This window comes from Phacochoerus africanus, chromosome 8 (assembly GCF_016906955.1).
Source record: "Phacochoerus africanus isolate WHEZ1 chromosome 8, ROS_Pafr_v1, whole genome shotgun sequence".
In the NCBI taxonomy this organism is placed as follows: Eukaryota; Metazoa; Chordata; class Mammalia; order Artiodactyla; family Suidae; genus Phacochoerus; species Phacochoerus africanus.
In genome coordinates, this window is record NC_062551.1 from 82,980,533 (window position 1) to 83,003,495 (window position 22,963).

The following is a 22,963-nucleotide window of genomic DNA, read 5'->3' on the forward strand; positions in this document are numbered from 1 at the left end:
TGACGTTGTGGGTTCGATCCCTGGGCTCACTCAGTGGGTTAAGGATCCGGTGTTGCCATGAGCTGTGGTGTGGGTTGCAGATGTGGCTCAGATCCCACATTGCTGTGGCTGTAGTGTAGGCAGGCAGCTGCAGCTCTGATTAGACTCCTAGCCTGGCAACCTCCATATGCCGAGGGTACGGCCCTAAAAAGACAAAAAACAAAAAAACAAAAAAACAAAAACAACAGACCGCAGAGCTCTAGAGACCAGGCCTTAATTATATTCTCCTTGTGCTTTGCCTCCCGGGAACCCACAAATCTCTGAGAGTAGATCCACAGCCTCAAAGGATCTGGTGTTTCACCTCTGAGAAAGAACAGCTGTTGGGGATGGGAGATGTAGTCCCAGCCTGCTTTGGTGACAATGACCTTGGACCTGTTGTGTAGAGACGAATTTCCCTCTTGCTCTCGCCTCCTCCGGGGTTCCATACTTGGACTGAGGTGAGATGTCTAGAGTAGCGGAGGGGGTGTTTCACGCTGATGTTCCCAGACAGCTTCCAACGAGATCCCTAGGAAGACCTCCTCTCCTTTTAAAGTTTTTTTTCCCCCAACACGGGCATAAGTGGTAAGTGATCAAAGAAAGACATAAGGAAAAGTTACTTCCAGATGGCTCCCCATCTTGCTGTGAGGCAGATTAAAGACAGAGAATATTCCAACATATCGTTAGGCAAACATGAGTATTAATATCATTCATATTATAAATGGAACAGAATGGAAATTCAATCTATATCTTGACTTAAATTGGAGGCGAGGCCCTCAGAGCCAGAAAACAGACAACTACAGCACCCTGTTGGAAGCTGACAATATCTGAGGTAAAAGGCAGGACCAAAGTGTTCCTAAGCTTCTCTCTAGGGATGGCCTGTGAATTTGAACAGACCAAACTCCCTCCCTTTTGTGGTGAGGGCCTGTTCAAACGGCTACTTCACACTGTTATTCTGCCTTCTCCATCTCAGCCTACTTGTGTTGTTTCCTGTCGAGTTACATTTTCAGCAAAACTCTGAGATACCCAGAGTTTTTAAGATACCTTCTGTCCCTCAGCCGCTCTCCCTCTGCTATCAGGTCAAAGCTGTTTGCCCCTTCCACGGGCTCCCAAGTATAGCTTCATCCTGACTAAATGCCTGGGGCTATGTTTCATGCCATAAGGAGGCTTGAAAATAGACAGAAAAACCTGATGGTGGTCCCCATCCTAGAAAGCTACCTTAAGTCCTCAGAACTCACCGAGCGGCCCTGGGGAGGGAGAAGGCAGAGAGGTAGGAACAGAGTGTCAGGTGGGCTAGAGGGCCCCAAGGTGGGAAATTTCCCTCCATCCTGTGGCTTCATTTCTTCCACACTGGCCCAAGGTGAGGAGTCGGCTGGCTGGGTTGATAGGGCTCATTGTGCTCAGCTTGGGGCTTGGGCCTCCCCAGCCCCATCCCACCGCTTGTTCCCCACACCATCGGGGCTCAGTCCCCAGAAAGTCAGTTTCCCAAATCAGTAAGTGATCCAAGTCCCAACATGAGTTTAAGATGAACAGTTCCAGATTAAGTTACCCAGTCATCCAATCAACAGTACAATTACACCCTCTCAATCTATGAAGAAGGAGCGTGAGGACCACTTTCTAATAGAAGGCCATGGGTGTCCCTGGGCAGCCCCTGTGTGCCTACAGGTTGGGCAGATGCTGTGGGGCCCCTGGGGTGAGTGATGGTCCAATGCCTTCAATGAGGTTGTTCCATTGATCATAGTTCTCTTTGAGGTCTGAATGAGAAAAAGAAACAGAAGGATTAGGTCAACTGTCATAAGGTTAGATCAAAGCGCAGCTCCTATGGATTTAGTGGGTCTCCTCTAGAGAGAGAAGGACCTGGGATACTAAGAGGCCTAGTCATGGTGGTTGTGGTGGTGATGGCAGTAATGATGACTGTTTTCCCAGTGCCACTTATAAAAATGTGCTTCTTAAATGATTTGTTTAACCCATCACAACTCACTAATGATAACAGAAAGTCACATTTGTTGAAGGATAATTCATTCTAGGGACTTTGCTAAACATGCGTTGTTTCATTTAGTTTTCATAATATTCCTGTGTGTTAAGGACTATACTGGCCCTATTTTACCATTGAGGAAAACTGAGGCTCAGGGAAGCTACCCAATTCATCCAAGGTCATAATAGCTGGTAGGTGGTAGAGAACAGAATTCAAACCCTGGTCCAAAGGAGTGAGAAAGTGGAAAGCCCACTTCTGAGCTCAAGGATGCTGCTGAGCAGTAAGAGATCCTTCACACGCCAGCCCGTGGATGTGGATCCAGGGCCACCTCAGTGAAGAACGGAAGCGTAAAGACAGCGACATCATGAAGCAACACAACCCCAGGCGTGATTCAGGAGAGGGGCCCTGGGACCACCGGCAGATGGTAATGACATGGCAAGAACAGTCGGAAACCCAAGGCCGCGGGCTGAGGGAGTGGGACACAGCTGAGAAGGCAAATGGGGTTTTTGTCCAAAACAAACAAAACCCGGGACAGAACGCAGCGACCACTCTCCTTCATCTTTAGATCCTCGGGACCCTGCCAAGAACCTGGCATGGCACAGGTCCTCAACAAACAAGTGCTACATGTTCATTAACTCAGAAATCACTGAGCACATTACCATGTGCCCCGGGTTGTTCTTGGTGCCAAAAAATACAGCCACAGACAAACAGAGTTCACAATCTAGGAGAGAGAGGTGACAATAGACAAAACAAAGTACATAGGATATGAAAAGATGAGAAGTACTGTGGGAAAAAAGAGCCAGACAGAGGCAGTGGTGGTGGCATGGGGGCAGGGGCGAGGGGAGGAAGGGGCGGCACATGTCTTAAAAAGGGTGGTCAATGGGAGTCCCACCGGGAAAGTGAACTGTGAGCAAAAACTTGAAGGAGTTGGGACTGAGCCCTGAGACTCCATGGGAAGAATGTTCAAGGCAGCAGGAATAGCAGTGCAAAGGCCTGAAGCGGGAGTGTGCCTGGGTGTGGAGGCTTGTGCAGCGACAGTGACGTAGGCCAGGGGCACAGCCGCAGGAAGAGGAGGGCAGGAGGGACGCTGGGCGCTGGCTTTGACTCTCAGAGAAATGAGGAGCCACTGGAGGATTTGAACAGAGGAGTGACAAGATCTGAGTCACTTTTTGAAAGGATCCTTCTGGCTGCTTGATTAAGAAAGGACTGTGGGAGTTCCCGTTGTGGCGCAGTGGAAACAAATCTGACTAGGAACCATGAGGTTGCGGGTTCCATCCCTGGCCTTGCTCAGTGGGTTAAGGATCTAGTGTTGCTGTGAGCTGTGGTGTAGGTCACAGAGGTGGCTCAGATCTGGCAGTGCTGTGGCTCTGGATTAGGCTGGAGGCTACAGCTCTGATTCGACCCCCAGCCTGGGAACCTCCATATGCTGTGAGTGTGGCCTTAAAAAGACAAAAGGACAAAAAAAAAAAGAAAGAAAAAGAAAAAAGAAAGGACTGTGTAGGGAGTCAAGGGTGGCAGTAGGGAGACTAGTCAGGAAGCTCAGTAACTTAGGTGAGAGCTGAGTTGGACAGGATGGGGGTTGTGGAGATGGTGACACGTGATTACTTGCCTTTTTTTAAAAACTTTTTTATTACTCAATGAATTTATTACATTTATAGTTGTTGATTACTTTCCATTTGTATTTTGAAGGTAGAGCCAATAGGATTTCTTCTTGGGTAGAAGCCCAAGGAGAAAAGCTGAGTAGTGGGTTAAATAAATCTGATGTTCAGGGGAGGGATCAAACCGGAGAAATAAACTGGAGAACAGTCAGCATGGAGATGGTATTTAAAGCCATGAGACTGGACGACTTGAGGGGCTACAGGGAGAGAAGAGGTCCGAGCACTGAGCCCTAGAAGCAGCAACAGAGACAGAGGAGGGGCAGACACTGAGAGAGGAGAAAATCCGCAGTGGGGTGTCTTGGAGTCAAGACAGGGCTTCTCAGAGGCACACGTCGCCAACTCTGTCAGAAGCTCCTGAGAGTTCCAGTGAGATGAGGAATGAGAAGTGACCACCGGGGAGTTCCCGCTGCGGCGCGGCAGAAACGAATCCGACTAGGAACCACAAGGTTGCAGGTTCGATTCCTGGCCTCGCTCAGTGGGTTAAGGATCCAGCGTTGCCATGAGCTGTGGTGTAGGTTGCAGATGCGGCTCGGATCTGACGTGGCTATGGCTGTGGTGTAGGCTGGCAGTGTAGCTCTGATTAGACCCATAGCCTGGGAATCTCCATATCCCACAGGTGTGGTCTTAAAAAGACAAAAAAAAAAAAAAAAAGTGACCACTGGACCTACTATCGTGAAGATCACTGTGACCTTGACAAAGGCAGTTTTCATGGAGGACTGGGATGCAAAAGCCTGACTGGAGTAGGTTCAAGAGAGATTGGGAAGCTAAGAAGGAGAGAACAGGAAGATTCTTTGCAGGAGTTCTGCTAAAAGGGTGGTAACTGGGGGATAAAGTGTGGGTCAAGACACATTTTCTTGGAGGTCCCGTCGTGGCGCAGTGGTTAACGAATCCAACTAGGAACCATGAGGTTGCGGGTTTGATCCCTAGCCTTGCTCAGTGGGTTAATGATCCAGCGTTGTCGTGAGCTGTGGTGTGGGTCGCAGACACGGCTCAGATCCTGAGTTTCTGTGGCTCTGGCATAGGCCAGCGGCTATAGCTCCGATTTGAGCCCTAGCCTGGGAACCTCCATATGCTGCAGGAGTGGCCCAAGAAATGGCAAAAAGACAAAGACACATTTTCTTTTTTGGCCACACCCATGGCATGTGGAAGTTCCCAGGCCAGGGATCAAACCTGACAACACCAGATCCTGCTGCTGCACCACAAAAGAACCCCATAAGACAGATTTTTTAAAGAGACATTTCATTGCAGTGAAAACCAGTAGAGAGAGAAAAATGGACAATCTAAGGTAAAGAAGAAAAAACTACTAGCACAATCATCTTGAGCAGAACAAGGAGGGTGAAACCTAGTGCCCAGGTGGAGGGGCTGGCCTCAGTAGACAGACGAGAAGGAAACTCTAGCAACCGGACAGAAAGCTGGGTGTACGCAGGAAGGCAGTGAGACACGGTGCTGGGCACTGGTGGACTGACCGCTTCCGTGTGCTTGGCGAAGCGGGAGGCAAAGGTAATCAGCTGAGAGACGGGAGAGGGAAGGTAGGTGTTAGAGGTTTGAAGAGAAAGAAGAAGGTGTGAAAGGGTCTCCTAGGAGAGTGGGAGGGAGGATGAGGAGGTGGAGACAGGAGCCGCTTGTAGGTAGTATGAAAGGAGCACCAAGCTTCCTAAAAGAAGGTAACGCTACCCCTGTGTCAGCGGGGCCTGTGTTCGGAGGTATTTTTGAGGATCGGAGATATTTTTCAGGAGTGGCAAGAGGTTCAGCTAAGCCACCTATTTTAGCTTTCCATGTGACAATGTACTGTTTGGCCACCAAAAAACTTTCCTCTCTTTGCAAAGCTAACTACCCTGAGCAGAGAGAAAGCCTCGGTCTTTTCCACTCCGTCCCCTCTTTTATCGCTTGGATACTGGAGCCTCCCACCTGGGTGCTTTGCCTCTCAACTGTCCCATCTTGCCCATCCTCCATGATAAGCCAGACCACAAACACTAGTTTAAGCATGGCATCCCCCACTTAGAACCCACCAAGGACTTTCTTAGCCTATGGAGTAAAAATTCAAACTTATTTCAGCCAATACATGGGCTTCGAGATCTGGCTTCTGGCTTCTACCCACTTCTCTACCTTTTTTTTTTTTTGGCTGTGCCCACGGCGTGTGGAAATTCCTAGGCCATGGATTGAACCTATGTTATAGCAGCAACCTGAAATGCTGCAGTGACAGTGCCAGATCCTTAACCCATTGCACTACATGAGAACTCCCATTTCTCTACTTTTATCTTCCAACAGTTGACTATCTTGAACTCCAGTACACTAAACGCAGCTTCTCAAAACTGACCTTGTACCTTCTATCTAGAAGACTCTCGCCCCTTCCATGCTTGGTGAGGCTTACTCATCTCTAACATTAAAAAGAAGCATCATTTTGTCTAAGGAGCCTCCTTTTCCTGGCTGTCATTTCCCTCCTGTCAGAGTGGGGCCTGCCCTCTGTGTCTCCCAAAGATCCTGGGCACCCCTGGGCCAGCAGAGTCACTGGCAGAACCGTGCAGCCATGAAGCACCTGGCCTTTCAAGTCAGACAGCCTAGGTGACATTCTGGCTTTGCCACTTACTAACCAGATAACCCTGGATGAATTATCGAAATTCTCTAAGCTTTAGTGTCCTCATCCGTAAAATGGAGTCAATAATACAAGTACCCATTGGAAAGGGCCATCTTCAGGATTAAACGTGCTAATGCAACTGATGCAACTCAAGTACTTGGTGGTAGGCCTTGCATAAAGCAAGTCCCCAATAATCTTCCTACAGTCTAAGACTCTTCTAATCTTCTGCTGGTCTCCAATAATGAGTATCTTAGCTCGACGGACACTGCTACTCAAGGGAGTCCAGTCACACCAGGGTGGGCTCCCCTGACATCCTTAGCTCTTCCCTGATGATATGGTGCCTAAGAGGAAATAGGGAAAGTGGGATGAGGACCCTGCCGTGAGGCCCCATTAAAGTCTTGAGATGTGGATCCATTCCTCTCCTACCATGTGATAAGGATGATGCTCCAAGGCCTCTATTAACCGTAAAGTCGCTAAACCTAGGCTGGCAAGTGGCTCGTGATGAGGAGATGAAATGAACATGTATAAATATAGAAGTGCAAATTTAGGTTCAAAAAGTCAATACAATCATAATAGGACAGAAATGTTTTAAAAGCAAACTCAGTTGTGCCTTAGCAGTAACGAACCCAAGTAGTATCCATGAAGACAAGGGTTTGATCCCTGGCCTCGCTCAGTGGGTTAAGGATCTGGCATTTCCACGAGCTATAGCATAGGTCGCAGATGCGGCTCGGATCCAGTGTTGCTGTGGCTGTGGTGTAGGCCAGCAGCTACAGCTCTGATTTGACGCCTAGCCTGGGAACCTCCACATGCCACATACGTAGCCCTAAAAAGTCAAAAAAATAAATAAATAAAAATAAAAGCAAACTCAATCCAAGTCATATTTGTTCAGCACTTGATGGAGAGGTTTATACACTCAGGCCATCCAACTGGAAGTCTAGGGTCCAGAGCACAGAGGCAACGGTACTGTTGTACCAGGCACTGGCCAGACCATATGTAGCATGTCACACTCAAGTCAGAGCAGCACATGTAAAAAGGCACATCAACAGAGAGTGCATCCAAAGCGAGGAATAAATGGCAACATGGGGATCAGGGGACAGGCAGAGGAACCACAGACATTTAGCTTAATGAACAGAACACTCAGTGAGGACGCCAGAGGTGACTTGAACATCTAAAGAGTTACCGAGGGTAAGGGGTCCGAGGCAGGGATGCCCAGGGCAAGTGAGGAGGAGTTATAAAGAATCAGATTTTGGTCTTAGGCTAGAGTTAGGTCCAACCTTAGAAACCCAGGCCAGCCTGGCTCCCTTCTGAAGGAAGCTGCCCTACGCACAGCACGTGCTGAGAGATCAGCCTTGTACAGATAATAGCAGCCTTTCCATTCTGACTGGATCAGAAAGGCACATCTGATCAAGAGAGCACCAGGCCTGAGCCGGGCAGCGGTCCACCATGTGCTCTGGCAGGTAAAGATGAGCTAGCACAACCTACTTGTCTCTCTTGGGAATTGGTCTAAGAAATCCCAGAAAGTATGGAGGTGAGCTGTGGGAGCTGATGAGAGGATGTCACGAGGAGAGAGAACAAGCCACAGGCAGTTCAGGCCAACCAAAGTCAAGAGGAAGCAGAAACTATGAATAAGCAGATGTTCTCAGCAAGAGAAAAAGGACAGAGCAGCAAGAGGAAAAATGCAGACCTGAGCAAAGAGAAACAGAGATGTCATGAAAGGAAGAGATGGAGCGATTGAGCGAGAAGTCAGTCCTACATGCTCCCTTGCTTCCTGTCATGGTTCACGCCCCACCTGGCCAGGTAGATGCTCTTAAACAGACTCCCCTTTCTTCTGGAGGTAAATTCGTGAATCTCTGGTCCTTATAACCAAAACAAACAAAGCCTACTTGGAATATCAATTCTTTTTTTTTTTTTTTGTCTTTTTGTTGTTGTTGTTGTTGTTGTTGCTATTTCTTGGACCGCTCCCGTGGCATATGGAGGTTCCCAGGCTAGGGGTCGAATCGGAGCTGTAGCCACTGGCCTACGCCAGAGCCACAGCAACACGGGATCCGAGCCGCGTCTGCAACCTACACCACAGCTCACGGCAACGCCGGATCGTTAACCCACTGAGCAAGGGCAGGGACCAAACCCGCAACCTCATGGTTCCTAGTCGGATTCGTTAACCACTGCGCCACGACGGGAACTCCGGAATATCAATTCTTAAAATTATTAGTTTCCAGTGAAGGAGAGGGCTGACACTCGGGGCAGTGTGCTCTCCACGGTGCTGGACCACACGGCAGGGAGAATAGGCAGGTACATTGCCTCCGGCGGCGGTCGGGGTTGGGGCGGGGGGTGGGGAGCTGGACCAAAGACCTCTACAGCCCTTGCCATTTAGCTGGCCTGTGACTTACGACATTAGTTATCACCTTTCTGTGCTTTCTTTTAAAAAGCACTTCCGCAGATGTAGCCCTATCATGATAACCTCCTCCACAATACAGATGAGCGATAATGAAGTAGGACAGAGGTGGTGGAGTAGAGAGAGGCGAATGGCCCACTTACAGTGAAGAAATCAAGGCTCAGAGGAGTTAAATGACTGGGCCAAGGTCATTCGGGTGGTAAGAGACAGCATTAGGCTCTCTAAACTTTCAGCTAAGTGTTCTTTCTAGAATTCTATGTAACTCTCTCCTTCACTCAGGTGAAGGAGGTTTATTTGCCATAAATCTCCCTGATCCGAGACATGTCAGTACAGACCACTGTGCAGGGAAATCTAAAGACCCCTCCTGCCCCAGAGCCCCAGTTCTCTCCTTACCAAGGTGCTTCTGCAGGAAGGCCAACATGGCCCGCACCACAGTCTCCTGACCCTCATAGGGGTCCAAGCTCCCACGGGTTGGATTGGAGAAGAATTTAGCAATCCAGTTACCAGCCACAAAAGCAAAGTCCGTTAGACTCCGATGAACAGAACCACTAGAGGAAAAGAAAAACAAGGATCTGGAGGCTAGGGTTCATGAATACTTAAGCACCTACAATGTGCAAGGGGCTTTGCATGCATTATCAGTTAATTTCACAACGATCTCGTAAGGGAAGTATTTTCCTCTTCGACAGAACCAGAAGAGAGAAATGATCCGCCCAAGGTCACACAGCTAGTAAGGGATGGAACTAGGATTTGAGAGCAGGTGCACCTGGCTTCAAAGCTGACTCAATGAATGCCTGACCGTGCAGGGGAAAGGCTGGAGAGGGGGTAGGACAAGGAAGTGAGGCCTGTGGCACCTGCCACTTCCAAGTTATTACAAACTCTTACCCCATGGCTTTTACCCAGTGACTTTTGAACATTCACAAAACATATAAGCTCCCTCTTTAGCTCAGAACTGTACCACAATGTGAACAGGAAAAAGAAATAACTTGCCTTTAAGTAACCAGGAAAGTTAGGGCTAGCGCTTTTAAAGGAGGGCTTCCAGATTAGAATTTAAGTCCTTTGACATCAATTGCATAAGTTTGAAGGTGAAATTCTCGGAAGGTTCATTTAGAACTAAATTACTCATCCCTAAATTTACTGGTCAATTCAATGAGGGAAGAAAACTATAAATGCTAAACTTGATATCATGCAGGAAAAACTGACTTTAAAGGGTAATATTTAGGGCATGTGAGAAAGTATAAAGAATAATATAATGGATTTTTGACTATTCAGCATTCAGTTTAAGACACAACACATTATCAAGAGTTAAATCCAGTTTTTGCGTACCCCTTTCCAGATGCTCTCATCTCCCTTCCCTCCAGAGGTTACAATTATCCTGGATCTGAATGGCCTGGAGAGAGCAGTCCTCTGCTGCCATGAAATCAAAATGAAAGGGGAGGGACTGCCCCCTCCCACCCCAGGAAGAGAGTGTGGGCCAAGATGGGCGAGGGGAAAAGCCACAGCCTACTGACCCAGCACTCCAGGCTTTAGATCTGGCCTTTCAACCACCTGCACGAGTCCAGAGGCCAATGATGTATAGTTATCTGCTGTTTTGCTGAGATAGAACCTGAGATCCTTGAAGTATGTGTGCTACTGGGCTCAAGGACAGGGCAGGATTGAGTCAGAGACTTGAAAGTGAGACTCTGGCCCTGTAGCTGTAGCTCTAAGCCACTTCCCACGTACAGTACCTTTCCTAAAGTTACTCAAAATTTTCTCCCTGTGAAAAATGCCTCCTGAAAACAAACCATCTGATAGTGCTGATGACAGAAATGAAGAGAATGTGGTTTCTCGTTGGCAGAATATAGATGGTTTACAGAAAAATATCTTAATTGAGCTACTCATGAAGGGCTGTCTTGTGAAAGTCAAAGGTATTATATCCACACTCTTCAAAAGACTCAATAAAACTGCCAAACGAGATTAGAGATTTCCAGAGTCCACCCAGACCCACACTTCTTCCTCTCCAATACCCCTTTTTACAAAAAGCAACAGGTAAATCCTGTCATAAAGTAACATAGGAGTTCCTGTCCTGGCGCAGCAGAAATGAATCCAACTAGAAACCATGAGGTTGCGGGTTCGATCCTTGGCCTTGTTCAGTGGGTTAGGGATCCGGCATTGCCGTGAGCTGTGGTATAGGCCGCAGACGCAGCTCGGATCTGGTGTTGCTATGGCTCTGGTGCAGGCCAGGAGCAACAGCTCTGATTAGACCCCTAGCCTGGGAACCTCCATATGCCGAGAGTGCAGCCCTATAAAGACAAAAAGATAAAATAAATAAATAAATAAATAAAGTCATATAAGCCAGTGAAGAAATCACTGCAGGGGGAGCTAGGTGGCAAAAAAGGACGGATATGAAATTCTAAAGGAATTAAGACTTTGAAACTCTGTAAGTATTTTGGTATTCTTTCAATGGGTAGAGCCCTTGGATAATTTAGAAGAAATTAAGGATGCCATGGCTGAATAGAAAATGGAGAGGACACGGGAGATCATGAGCTTGGGGGTTACTCACAGGACAGTTATGATCTTGGAATGGTCATGCTGGGCACAAATCTTCTTCATCAAGTTGACACTCTCCATTGTCTGGAATTTCTCTGCATTGATGAAGAAGACAGGGCCCCGGGCTGTGGGGTAAAAGTCACGTTCCAGCGGAAACATCCAAGCATCCAGAGCCACAGCACACCTGGAACAGGACCAGACATTTGGAACTTCCATGCAGAAAACCAAGCAAGAGTGGGGGACAAGTTGGAATTCTTCCTTCAGTGGGGTAAAGGCTCAGAAAGCCAGGATGGGACCCAGGGCCCATAGCCTTCGGTTAGGACCTTGGCTAGAGATCACTTGTACTTGTCACCAAAAGTCTTTTAGGCTTTAAACTCTCTGAAAGTAAGGATCAGACCTCTTCTTTCCCTTAGATCTACTCTCAGGCACCTGACTTGAGTCACACAGAATCGCACTTGATTCATTCATGTGCTTAGTTAGCCTTGTGCTGTGACAAGTACCTACTATGTCATTTATCCAGAGATAACTGACACAGTTCTTACTCTCATGGAGCTTCAAGTATAGCAGTGGAGACAGAACACACAAGGTATCAAAACATAGCTTAGTGCCCTGACTGCACATGGTGCTATGTCAGTCAAGACAGCACATGGCAGGGAGGTCAGCAAAAACCTCCTTGGTGCCATGACTCAAAGTCATGGCCAGTTTGTCAAGCCATAAGCTCTGATACCAAGGGTAAAACTAAGCCCCTAAGATTAGCGTCCTACCCTCCCCCTGGCCCCAGTGCTCCTGCAGTCTCCTCCATCTCAACAGAGGACAATCGTCTTCCACTCAAAAGATGGCTACACACGTGAAAAACCTTGATTTCTCTCTTTCCTTTATCTCATGCATCACTAAGTCCTGAAAATTCTAGAAACTATCCTGACTCCCTTCACTTCTCTCCATCCCACTAGCTCCATCCTAGTGCAAATCCATCATCTCTCCCCCTGACTCTGAAAGAGCCTCCTTCTAACTGGCTTCCTTGTTTCCATTTGCATCCTGCTACAACCCACTCTTCACATACTGGTTTTTAAATATAAAAAAGGGAGTTCCTGTTCTGGTGCAGCGGCAAGAATCTGACTAGTATCCATGAGAATGCAGGTTCCATCCCTGGCCTCGCTCAGTGGGTTAAGGATCTGGCGTTGCCATGAGCTGTGGTGTAGGTGGCAGATGTGGCTTGGATCTGGCATTGCTGTGGCTGTGGTGTAGGCATGCAGCTGTAGCTCTGATTCGACCCCTAGCTGGGAACTTCCATATGCCACAGGTACAGCCTTAAAAAAGAAAGAAAAAATATATATATATTATATGTATATAATATACTTAAAATCTTTCAATGGTTTTCCTTCATATTTAGAACAAAAATCTAACTTCCTTACTCTGGCCAAAAGGCCCCGTGATCTGGCCACTGCTTGCTCTTCTCACACTGACACAGCAAGCTTCCCTCCACCTCAGGGCCTAGAATGATCTTCTCCTAGAATTTTGTGTGATTGGCTTCTTTGCCTTTGAGTCTTAGCTTATGTTACTTTCTCAAAGAAGCTTCCAGATACTCTAGCTTATCACATTATTTTGTATTCTTCATTGCACCTGGGTGCTGGGGATTTCATTATTTGTTAGTTTCTTTATTAGTCTGTCTCCTCCCACAATAACAATTTTGTGAAGCCAGAGACCTTGGTTTCTTCTTCCCCACTGAATCTTCAGCCCCCACAACAGTGCTTTGTACATAGTACTTGCTGAATGGATGAATGGTATTAACATACATGCTAACAGCAGCATCACTGGGAAACTCACCGAAACTGGGTCTCCTTGGCTAGAGCCAGGACAGCTGTGGCCCCTCCAAATGAATGTCCCATTATAGCCACGCGGCTTATGTCGATGCTGCCCTAAGGGAAGCCAAGTCAGAAAGCCCAAGTCAGGGGTGCTTTTTTAGGAGCTCTTCGTGGGCAAGAGGAAGAAACAAGGAGACAATGGTGCAGAGGCACAATCCAGTGGGTGAGGCCTCCAAAACCACGTCACTAAGCGCCTCTGCCCACTGGAGAGCAGCTGGTGAGGCCACCCCTGGACTGAACAGCCTTCTGTAGGCAGGAATTCTGAAAATCAGAATCTCATCTTTATTTTTATACTCTTGTCCCCTACATAATACCTGGTAGATATAATACAGTGTTATGTAGGTATTCAAATATCCATGAATAAGTAAATAGACAGAAATTATGCGACTATTAGTAGCAGAGCCCATTAAGAATAGGAACTTTCTCAATCCTCTAGATCCTGCCTTACAACCAGTCCAGCAGGAGGGATGACACGTGCACCAAGTCAAGGACAGAGCCAGGGAGCTCCTGCTGCCTGTCCATTTTGCTTTGAAGCAAGGACTGTTTGTACCCAAACCAACTCAGGTTCTACCTCTGTTGATATCTCTCCTAACTTTAACCCAGCAGAGTGAGCCTCCTCCCTCTAAAATGCTCAGCAAGAATCTATTTCTGGTTGATCCCAGAAGCCTTTAGGACATGGTTACATAAAAAGCTGCTGCAGCTGCCAGCCAAGGGGCTCGGGAAATCTCTATAGGCTTTGCTGCCCAGACTCTGCCCTGAACGAGTGGTCCTCCCAACTTTTTTTCTGAGGTTCTGTATCTAAATTCTCCCCCTTTGCTCAGTACCTTCAGATTGGTTGAGGCCTCTTCGGCTTTTTTAATAAATTAATACACTCACATATCTCCAAAATCAGGAGTATATAGGAGTTTCCACCATGGTACAGTGGGTTAAGAACCCAACTGCAGTGGCTCAGTTCCCTGCGAAGGCATGGGTTCAATCCCTGGCCTGGCATAGTGGGTTAAAGGATCCAGCATTGTCACAGCTATAGTTCTGATTCAATCCCTGGCCCAGGAACTATAGGTGCAGCCATAAAAAGAGAAAAAATAAATTTTTAAAAATTGGGAGTTCCTGCTGTGACTCAGCAATAATGAACCCAACTAGTATCCATGAGGATGCGGGTTTGATCCCTGGTCTTACTCAGTGGGTTAAGTATCAAGCATCACCACGAGCTGCAGCATAGGTCTCAGATGTGGCTCGGATCCCACCTTGCTGTGGCTGTGGCATAGGCCAGCAGCTGCAGCTCCAATTTGACCCCTACCCTGGGAACTTCCATATGTCATGGGTGTGGTCCTAAAAAGACAAAAAATAAAATAACATTCAATTCAATTCAATTAAATCAGGAGTATATAGGGAAGTCTCCCCCCAACCCTACTCCCTTTCCACACAGTTGCCCACCCCCTACCCACAAACTGGTGCGTTTTCTGTGTCTGCACAGCTTACCTACACCTACACGGGTAAACATGAATATATACTTCCCCCCCTTTACACAAGTGATACTGTTATCTTACTTTTTTGCATAATAATATTAGTACATAAAGAGCTTCCTTGTCCTTTTTTTACAGATACGTTTGATTTCACCATAGTACAGACAGCTAGGATCACCAAATCGGTCCCTCTTCTTCCTGGACACACAGTGAGACTCTATTTCCCAGCACTTAGATGTGGCCTTGTGACTGGATGTGAGAGATGGTGGTCTTGCGATAGAATGTGGGTGAAAGTGATTATTTCCATTTCCAGACCTGATCTATAAAAACTGTTCCTTCCATATAAATCTCCATGTCCTTTCCCATTCCTGGCTTAATGGACATGGGGAAGTAGGGTTTCACAAATGGAAGAGGGTAGAGCACTTAGATAAAGGAAGCCTGGATCCCTAAGTCAGTCCTGACATAGCAGCACCCATTTGGGGCTTCACGTGGGAAAGAAGTGAATTTCCCTTTGTTGAGCCACTGAGATTGGGGGCTTATGTGTTATAGCAATTAATATTACCCAAACGAATACATCCGTTGTTCCACAGCCCATTAAACCAGCTGTGGTCACTTAGAGGTGAACATCTGGGATACTATCAATCTCTTGTTATTACAAACGAGGATGAATTAACTTTATACATACATCATATTACATGAGTGCAGGTATGTGACAAATCAGTTTCCAGAACTGGAAATTGCTGGTCAAACACTATGTGCATTTGTGCTGTTGATAGCTGTTGCCAAACTGCCCCGCGTGGGGCAATTCTGCACTCACACCAGTAAGGGAGCCCAATCTACTTCCCCACAGCTTTGCCAACACAGTGAGTAATCAATTTTTAGATCTTGCTCAATCTAATAGATGAAAATTTACTTAGCTTTTTTTTTATTCTCTATTTCTCCAAAAGGCTGCCTCTTAACAAATCTAAGTACACTTAGCCTGCCTGCCCAGTGCCTGTCTCAGGCCTAAACTTTAGTGCCTCGACCCTGCTTGTCTGGTGAGGACTGACTACACACACCATACTGCTGGTGAAACTCTCTACATTTCAGGCTCTGCCTTACCCATTGGCCATCCAGGCTGATGCTTCTTCCTAGAGGACTTTCCCAGAGCCTTTAAAAGATACGTCCTAAAGAGGCTTTGGGGCACACGACACAGGCTTCCGAGTCAAAAAGCCCCAGTTTCAAGTTTGACTCGGAGTTCCTGTCATGGCTCAACGGTAACAAACCCAACTGGTATCCATGAGGACATGAGTTCGGTCCCTAGCCTGGGAACTTCCATACACCATGGGTGCGGCCCTAAAAAGACAAAAAAAAAAAAAAAAAGTGACTCTACCACTTACTTAACTGTGTAACTGTGGGAAGAAACTTAATCTCTTAAATCTTTGGTTTCTTTCTAAGTAAAGAGATAACAATATTCACATGGTAGTATACAGAATGATTGGCCAACAGGGACCTGCTGTAGAGCACAGTGAACTCCACCCAATATTCTGTGATGGTCTATGTGGGAAAAGAATCTGAAAAAGAATGGATGTGTATACATGTAAAACTGAATCACTTCGTCATACGGCAGAAATTGTCACAACATTGTAAACCAACTATAAGTCAATAAAACTTTAAAAAATGAAGAAAAAAAAGAGATAAGAATGTGAAGTTGCACTGTGGCACAGCAGGTTAAGGATCTAGCATTGTCACTGCAGCAGCATGGGTCACTGCTGTGGCGCAGGTTCAATCCCTGGCCCAGGAACTTTCACATGCCAAGGGCACAGCCAAAAAAAAAGAGAGAGAGATAACAATGCTTACTGCGTATGTTTGTATAAAGAGCTCTTCTTACAGGAAGTACTCACAAAGGAGTAACTGTTATTCTATATATATGTATCATTCACAGTCATACAATGGAATATTACATGGCTATTAAAAATTATGCTATAGTTAAATATTAACTGGCATAAGAAGACATTTATACTGTTTTGCTAAATGAAGAAAAAGGCCACTAAACAGCTTGTATTAAAATATATATATTTTTTAAAAAACACATTTTAAAAGAAATGGAAAGGAGTTCCCACTGTGGCACAGTGGGTTAAGAATCTGACTTAGTGGTTTGGGTTGCCGCTGAATCTCGGGTTGGGGCCTCAGCACAGCACAGTGGGTTAAAGAATCCAGCATTGCTGCAGTTGTAGTGTAGGTCACAGCCACAGCTCAGATTCAATCCCTGGCCTGAGAACTTCCCTGTGACATGGGTGCGGCCATTAAAAAAAAAAGAACCCGAAGGACAAACACCAAAATGTCCAAGAAATTTCATTGTTTTTTCCTTCATGCTTTTGTGTGATTTCTAAATAAAGCCAACTACTTTTTTTTTTCTTCTTTTGTCTTTTTAGGGCCACACCCATGGCATATGGAGGTTCCCCAGCTAGGGGTTGAATTGAAGCTATAGCTGCCAGCCACAGCCATGCCAGATCCAAGCCGTGTCTGCGACCAACACCACAGCTCATGGCAATGCCAGATCCTTAACCCACTGAGCAAAGTCAGGGATCGAATCCACATCCTCATGGATCCTATTGGGTTCGTTAACCACTGAGCCATGACGGGAATTCCAAAGCCGACTACTTTTGAAATTACAGGCAAAAGGACTACAGGCGCCCAATTCCATAGCTGGGACAGTTTCTCTCCTCCTGGGGGTTTTGGGGATTCCCTTAAAGGAAGGAACTAGCCTGCAGCAGACACAGGTCGTTTGCAGCTCAACAGCCCTTCCTTTGCAGATAAACCCTCTCTCCCTCATCCACGTGGCCCTGCGGGGCTGCCAGTTCTGGTGCTCAGGTTCCCTTGACCCAGAAACGGGTGCATAGCCCACAAAGGCCAACTGGAACACCCTACCTCTCTAGCACAGTGATTGGCCTGGAACAGGCATTGGACCCAAGCAGGGCCATGGCCTTCTCCCATTAGTGGAAGCTAACAGAGTCTCTTTTCCTTTTAAATCTTGAGCTGAGTTGAAACGCAGGCTTGGAATGCCAGCAACCACCTTTCTTGCCTAATGGAGAGAATCTGGTGAGAATGAAGCCCATGCACACACACAGAGTGGAACTGAGCCGGAGAAGGGAGAGAGTGCCAGAGCTTTGGTGACAATGTTTGAGACCCTAGATCTAGCTATACTGGCTAAAGCCAATCTGCCTTTGGTCTTCCTACTTATTTGAGCCAATAAATTCTCTTTTGGTTTAAGTTAGTGATTTGGGTTTCTGTTATGTGTAACCAAGAAAGTCTTAATGAATAAAATGTGCTCCAGGTCATGCTGACTGCTACCATACCTTCAAGGTCATCAGATCCAACCCGCCAGGCAAGATGTTGAGGACGGTCTGCCCAGCAGTGACCTCCTGCAGGATCCTTAACACCCTCATGCACTCGCTTACCCTCTGATGCACCTGCAACAGAGAAAGTCCCAGTGGGAGCTGGAATACCGCACAACCATCCACTGGGAATCTCACCCCCACTGAGCCAAGGAAGAAGGCGGGGATGGTGTGGCCGCCCACATCTCAGCAAGTACCTCGGGCCCCATGTCCTGGGAAAGGCTCAACTCCCTCACAGAGCCTCAGGTAAGCACCAGCTAACAGCACAGTGCAGTCAGGCCTGCTGCTCAGGTCCTACCTATCCACCCATGGCATATGGGCATATAACATGGCTATGCAGTGTGGTATAGTGAAGCGTTTTGAAAACAAAAGGGTGTAAAAGTGTTCCCATTATCAAACCAGTACTGGATTGTACTTGCCCATTTATAACATACATCTATTGTTTTTGTCTGCCTAGCACTCACCCTCCCCCACCTCACCTGTGAACCCTGACTTTTGAGGCTTGCCCCCACCCCCTGCCAAAAGAATCTAGCAATGCATTTCCTTTGTTTTGTTTGGATTGTGTTTTGCTTTTGTTTTGTCTTTTAGGGCCGCGCTGGCAGCACACGGAGGTTCCCAGGCTAGGGGTCGAATTGGAGCTGTCGCCGCTGGCCTATGCCAGAGCCACAGCAAAGTGGGATCTGAGCCGCGTCTGCGACCTACACCACAGCTCACAGCAATGCCAGATCCTTAACCCACTGAGCAAGGCCAGGGATCAAACCTGCATCCTCGTGGTTGCTAATAGGGTTCGATAACCACTGAGCCATGACGGGAACTCCTAGCAATGCATTTCTGATGGGAACTTTGTATTTTGGTTCTTCCCCCATCTTAGGACCCTCCATCCAGGATTTTGCATCTTGCAGCTTAGGGCAGAGGTGGTGGACAACCCCAAAAGAGCCCTATTTTCTCAGACAGTGAGGGTAAACATATGTAACCTCATAAGGTGAGCCAGCCAGCAGATGAGATCAACCAGCATAGGGACAGAGAAAGGAGTGAAAAACAAGTCCCGATGGCATTTGAATCTGGTTCCGGTAGCCCTGTCCTTCCTATATAAGCCAACCAATTCTCCTTTTTCCTGAAGCTGCAGTTTCTGTCATTTACAATTATCAGTCTTGATTAATACCCCTTTTTTCTGATGTGGCAAGCTCAGACCCACTGTGACTGACATTTCAAGAGAGTTTAGTTCAAAGTGATCTTAGGGAGTGTAGTACAGAGAGGACAGGCTTAGTAACTCTTCCCTCTCTCTGGCACAAGCCTACCTGGTAATTCCGAACACAGAATTCCTTCTCCCCTTCCTCAATTTGACGGTGGGGGATCCATTCCTCCTCCGATGACTCATTGTCAGACCGGTTGTCCTCTGAGGCCTGCTTGCAGAAACAGGTGGCCGCAGCTGACCCATCCCTACCATACATGTGCCACCAAAGAGAAACCAGAAGACACTTGGACTTATTTCTTCCCTTACCAAATCCTGCTTTTCAGCCAAGACTAAGTCATCCTTTGGCTAACATGGGAAAAGATCTCAGGTGCATATATAGGAGAGTAGAAAAGAATGTGGATTTGGGAGATTGACTTGGGTTTGAACCCCAACTCAGCTGTGTCACTTTCAGCAAGTTACTTAACATCTTGGAGCCCTGGTTTCCTCACCTTTAAAAGGGATATAATCTCTACCTTGCGTGGTGCTGTGAGGATGAGAAATAACATTACTTATAGGGAACTAGCCTATATCCCCACCCAACCCTGACAGTTCATTATGACTGTCCTCTCTCACCTGTGCTCTGGGACAGCTACCACAAAGCCACGAGAGGCCAGCTCCATGCAGAAGGCTGAATACAGTGTCCTAGAGATCCAGGAAGGAACCAAGAGAAGGGATTAAAAGAATAGCCTACTCTGAGCCTCAGTCCAACCATGCTCTGCTGGTGGCCATCTCAAAAGACTGAATGGAGGAAGTTTCACATGTGGCAGCTCTTCTCAAGGAGTTTTTGTTTTTTCCAGCCAGCACACCCCTTCCCTCACCAAGGCCCCAAGGGTGCGAATCAACCCAAGCTGAGTCTGCAACCCACAGCACAGATCACAGCAATGCCAGATCCTTAACCCACTGAGCAAGGACAGGGATTGACCCCCCATCCTCATGGATACTAGTCAGGTTCGTTAACCACTAAGCCATGACAGGAGCTCCTGAACCAGAGATTTCTGATCTCTTCCTAGTTCAAACTGCAACCTTGGGCAAATTTGCTCCTCTGTAAAATAAGCATCCCCCCACCTACTTTTCAGGACTATGTGGGAACCAAAGGAGACAAAGGCACACTGCAAATCGCTGGGTGGTACTTGAACACAGGCTCTTCCCTGGGATGGGAAACCATAGATCTGTGACCCATGGCAAGGACTTCAGGTCCTGAATTAACCCTAGATGCAACAGAAGGAAACCATGCCCCTTTTACCTCTCTGCCCTTTTTCTTGGCATTTTGCTCTGATTAATGAAGAGTATTTATAACTGATATGTCTAGGTCTACTGAAGCCTCAAAACAGAGTCTTAGACCATACAGGCCACTCTAAAGTCAGGAGCTCACCTGCTCTCTCTATAAAATACCTGTAAGCTTAGGAAAGAATGTTTCTTAGCTTCTTTTCCCCACAAGACTACAACCTGAAAACAGAGGCTCTGTCTTACTCACTACTGAATACCCAACTCCAGTAGAGGCCCTGGCACATAACAGGTATTAAATTTACTGAATAAGAAAGTAACATTGAAAACCATCTTGCTGCCTTTCTAACCTCATCTCCACATCTGCTCTCCATTTTCCGCCATGGGCTATAGTTATGTGAATCTACATTCGGTCTTCACTAGTAGATAAAAATTCCTCGATTTGTTTATCTCTATATGTCCCACCTTCTTTTCATTTCAAGGGGCTGGCACAGAGCAGGTACTTAACAGATATTTGCTGAAAGAATGGAACCTAGAAAAACATATACTTTTTATTTAAATGTATTTGGAAGCTGTTTTCCAGGTACTGTCCTAGGCACTGGGAAAGACAGAAGACAGACCTGGTCTCTGCCTTCATGGAGCTCACCGTCATAAAAAAGACAGACATTAAAAATAATCACAGAAACAATTCATTTATCAGAATTACGTTATGTACAGAGAAGTACAGATTGTCGGATGACAGCACATCACTGGAGGAAGTTCCCTTTGTGGCTCAGTGGTTAACAAACCTGACTAGGATCCATAAGAACGCAGGTTCAATCCCTGGCCTTGCTCAATAGGTTGAGGATCCAGTGTTGCCATGAGCTGTGGTGTAGGTCTCAGATGCAGCTCGGATTCGGCATTGCTGTGGCTGTGGCATAGGCCAGCAGCTGTAGCTCCGACTCAACTCCTAGCCTGGGAACTTCTATATGCAGCAAGTGAGGCCCTAAAAAGAAGAAAAAGGAGAAAGAAGAAAGCAAGCAAGCAAGCACATCACTGGAAAACTTAACCTAACATAATACAAGGGTCAGAATGGGTGTCCCTTAGAAAGTGACACCTGGATCTTGAAAGTAATGTGGAATGAGCCATGCAAAAGACGAAAAGGGGGAGGAGGAAGAGAGGAGTAAACCAGCAAAATATTCTAGGCAAAGGGAACAGCCACAAAGCACAGAACAGATGAAAACCCTGAGGCAGACACTAACACAGTGCCTTTAGAGCTGTCTGTCTGGAGAGCTGGAGTGGGGCAAGCAGCAAGCAACGAGGCTGGAAACTCTCCCTTGGATCCGCTGCATTCAGGTAAGCCCATGACAAAAGCTGAATTAAGTTCAAAGGGCTACTGAAAAGATTTAGGGAGGGAAGTGACATTCATTCATTCAGCAAGTATTTACCGAGCACCTACAATATGCCAAGCACTGTTCCAGGTGCTGGAATGACAAGATCATATTCCTTTTTAAACAGACCTCCCTGGCTACGGGTAGAGAATGGTTTGGGCTGGGGGTCGGGAATGAAAAGGCAAAAACAGATGTCTTCGTGTAACTCTCTGGGACATTAGACTTCTATGTTGATGAAAGAGTGTACATAGAGAATATTCATAGGCTTACACAGAAACACATATACTGTGGTTATTAAGAAGCTACATAACACACCAAGGTGTAGAAATCAGAATTCCCAGGGAGAATTCTGAATGGATACTGTCTTGTAAAACTTAGGCCAGTGTTTCCCAAAGTCTGATGAAAAGAGATCCTACAGTCCACCCCCCATGATCCTCCATGGGGAGAGATGGAGAGGAGAACCGGCAGGCGTGTGCACCCACCAAGTGCCTGACTGAGTCCTCACAACCCACCCTGGGGGAGCAGCATCCCATTTGACAGTGAGGAAATCTAGGCTCAGAGAGTACTACCACAGTCCCAAGCTCACAGAGCCCAGTGGTGTGGCTGAGATTTACAGGTGAGGCTGCAAGCTCCACAGGAGCAGGGAGCAAAACTGTCTTCCTCACCGCTATGCCAGGGCCTCAGGCTGAGGTGCCCTCGACACATGTTGAACGTTTCTCTGGCCATGAAGCCCAAGCTCCTTCTCATACTTCTGGGCTGTTACAGAGGAAGAAAGCCAAAAGCGTGAGTTTACATAAATGCCGGAACATGTGATGCAAAGGAAGTGACTCCTGCTGAGAGGCTCCACCAAGTGAAAGGGGCTTGGGAAAGGCCTTCTAGAGAAGGTGAACTCAGTGCTTTGGGATGAAGCAGATGGTACAGGAAACAGCTGGCAGATGGAAATCTGTGTTTCTTTGCCCTCTGAGAATCAGCTAAGACTCAGCAGCTGCCACCAAGCAAGGAATATGACAAGGTCTGGGGGAAGAGGAGCTCTTACCTGAAGGCTCCAAGGCCATGGGAGAAGATGACCAAGGGGTATCCAGAGTCCTTTGTCTTAAAGGGGCCATTCCAGCTAACAGGCAGGCGACAAGATCCTAGCAGAGACATGGGCTATAGAATCTCCAGCTGCCCCAGAGGTGTAATCCCAAGGTTAGCCTGGGCACAGGCATGGTGGGGACATGTGGCCCTCCTCTTGGGACAACCACCTTACACTTGAGCAGCCCAGGGTAACCAATCATCTATTCTTTCCCCTT

At 47.0% G+C, this 22,963-nt stretch overlaps 1 protein-coding gene across 2 annotated transcripts in view; it reads right to left on the reverse strand.

Annotated features, from left to right (window-relative positions):
* Positions 1-237: 237 nt before the first annotated feature.
* PAFAH2 (platelet activating factor acetylhydrolase 2) overlaps positions 238-22,963 on the reverse strand; it is a 31,360-nt gene continuing 8,634 nt past the window's right edge. Inside the window, exons 4-11 of one of the 2 annotated variants that reach the window (XM_047792688.1) lie at positions 22,708-22,804; positions 19,651-19,719; positions 19,142-19,283; positions 17,805-17,918; positions 12,966-13,057; positions 11,155-11,325; positions 9,009-9,163; positions 238-1,769 (exon numbers count right to left, since the gene is read on the reverse strand). In XM_047792688.1, coding sequence (XP_047648644.1) covers positions 1,675-1,769; positions 9,009-9,163; positions 11,155-11,325; positions 12,966-13,057; positions 17,805-17,918; positions 19,142-19,283; positions 19,651-19,719; positions 22,708-22,804 — 935 coding nt within the window. In that variant the 3' untranslated portion in view covers positions 238-1,674. The remainder of the gene's footprint in view (positions 1,770-9,008; positions 9,164-11,154; positions 11,326-12,965; positions 13,058-17,804; positions 17,919-19,141; positions 19,284-19,650; positions 19,720-22,707; positions 22,805-22,963) is intronic. The other variant, XM_047792689.1, reaches the window with a different exon arrangement.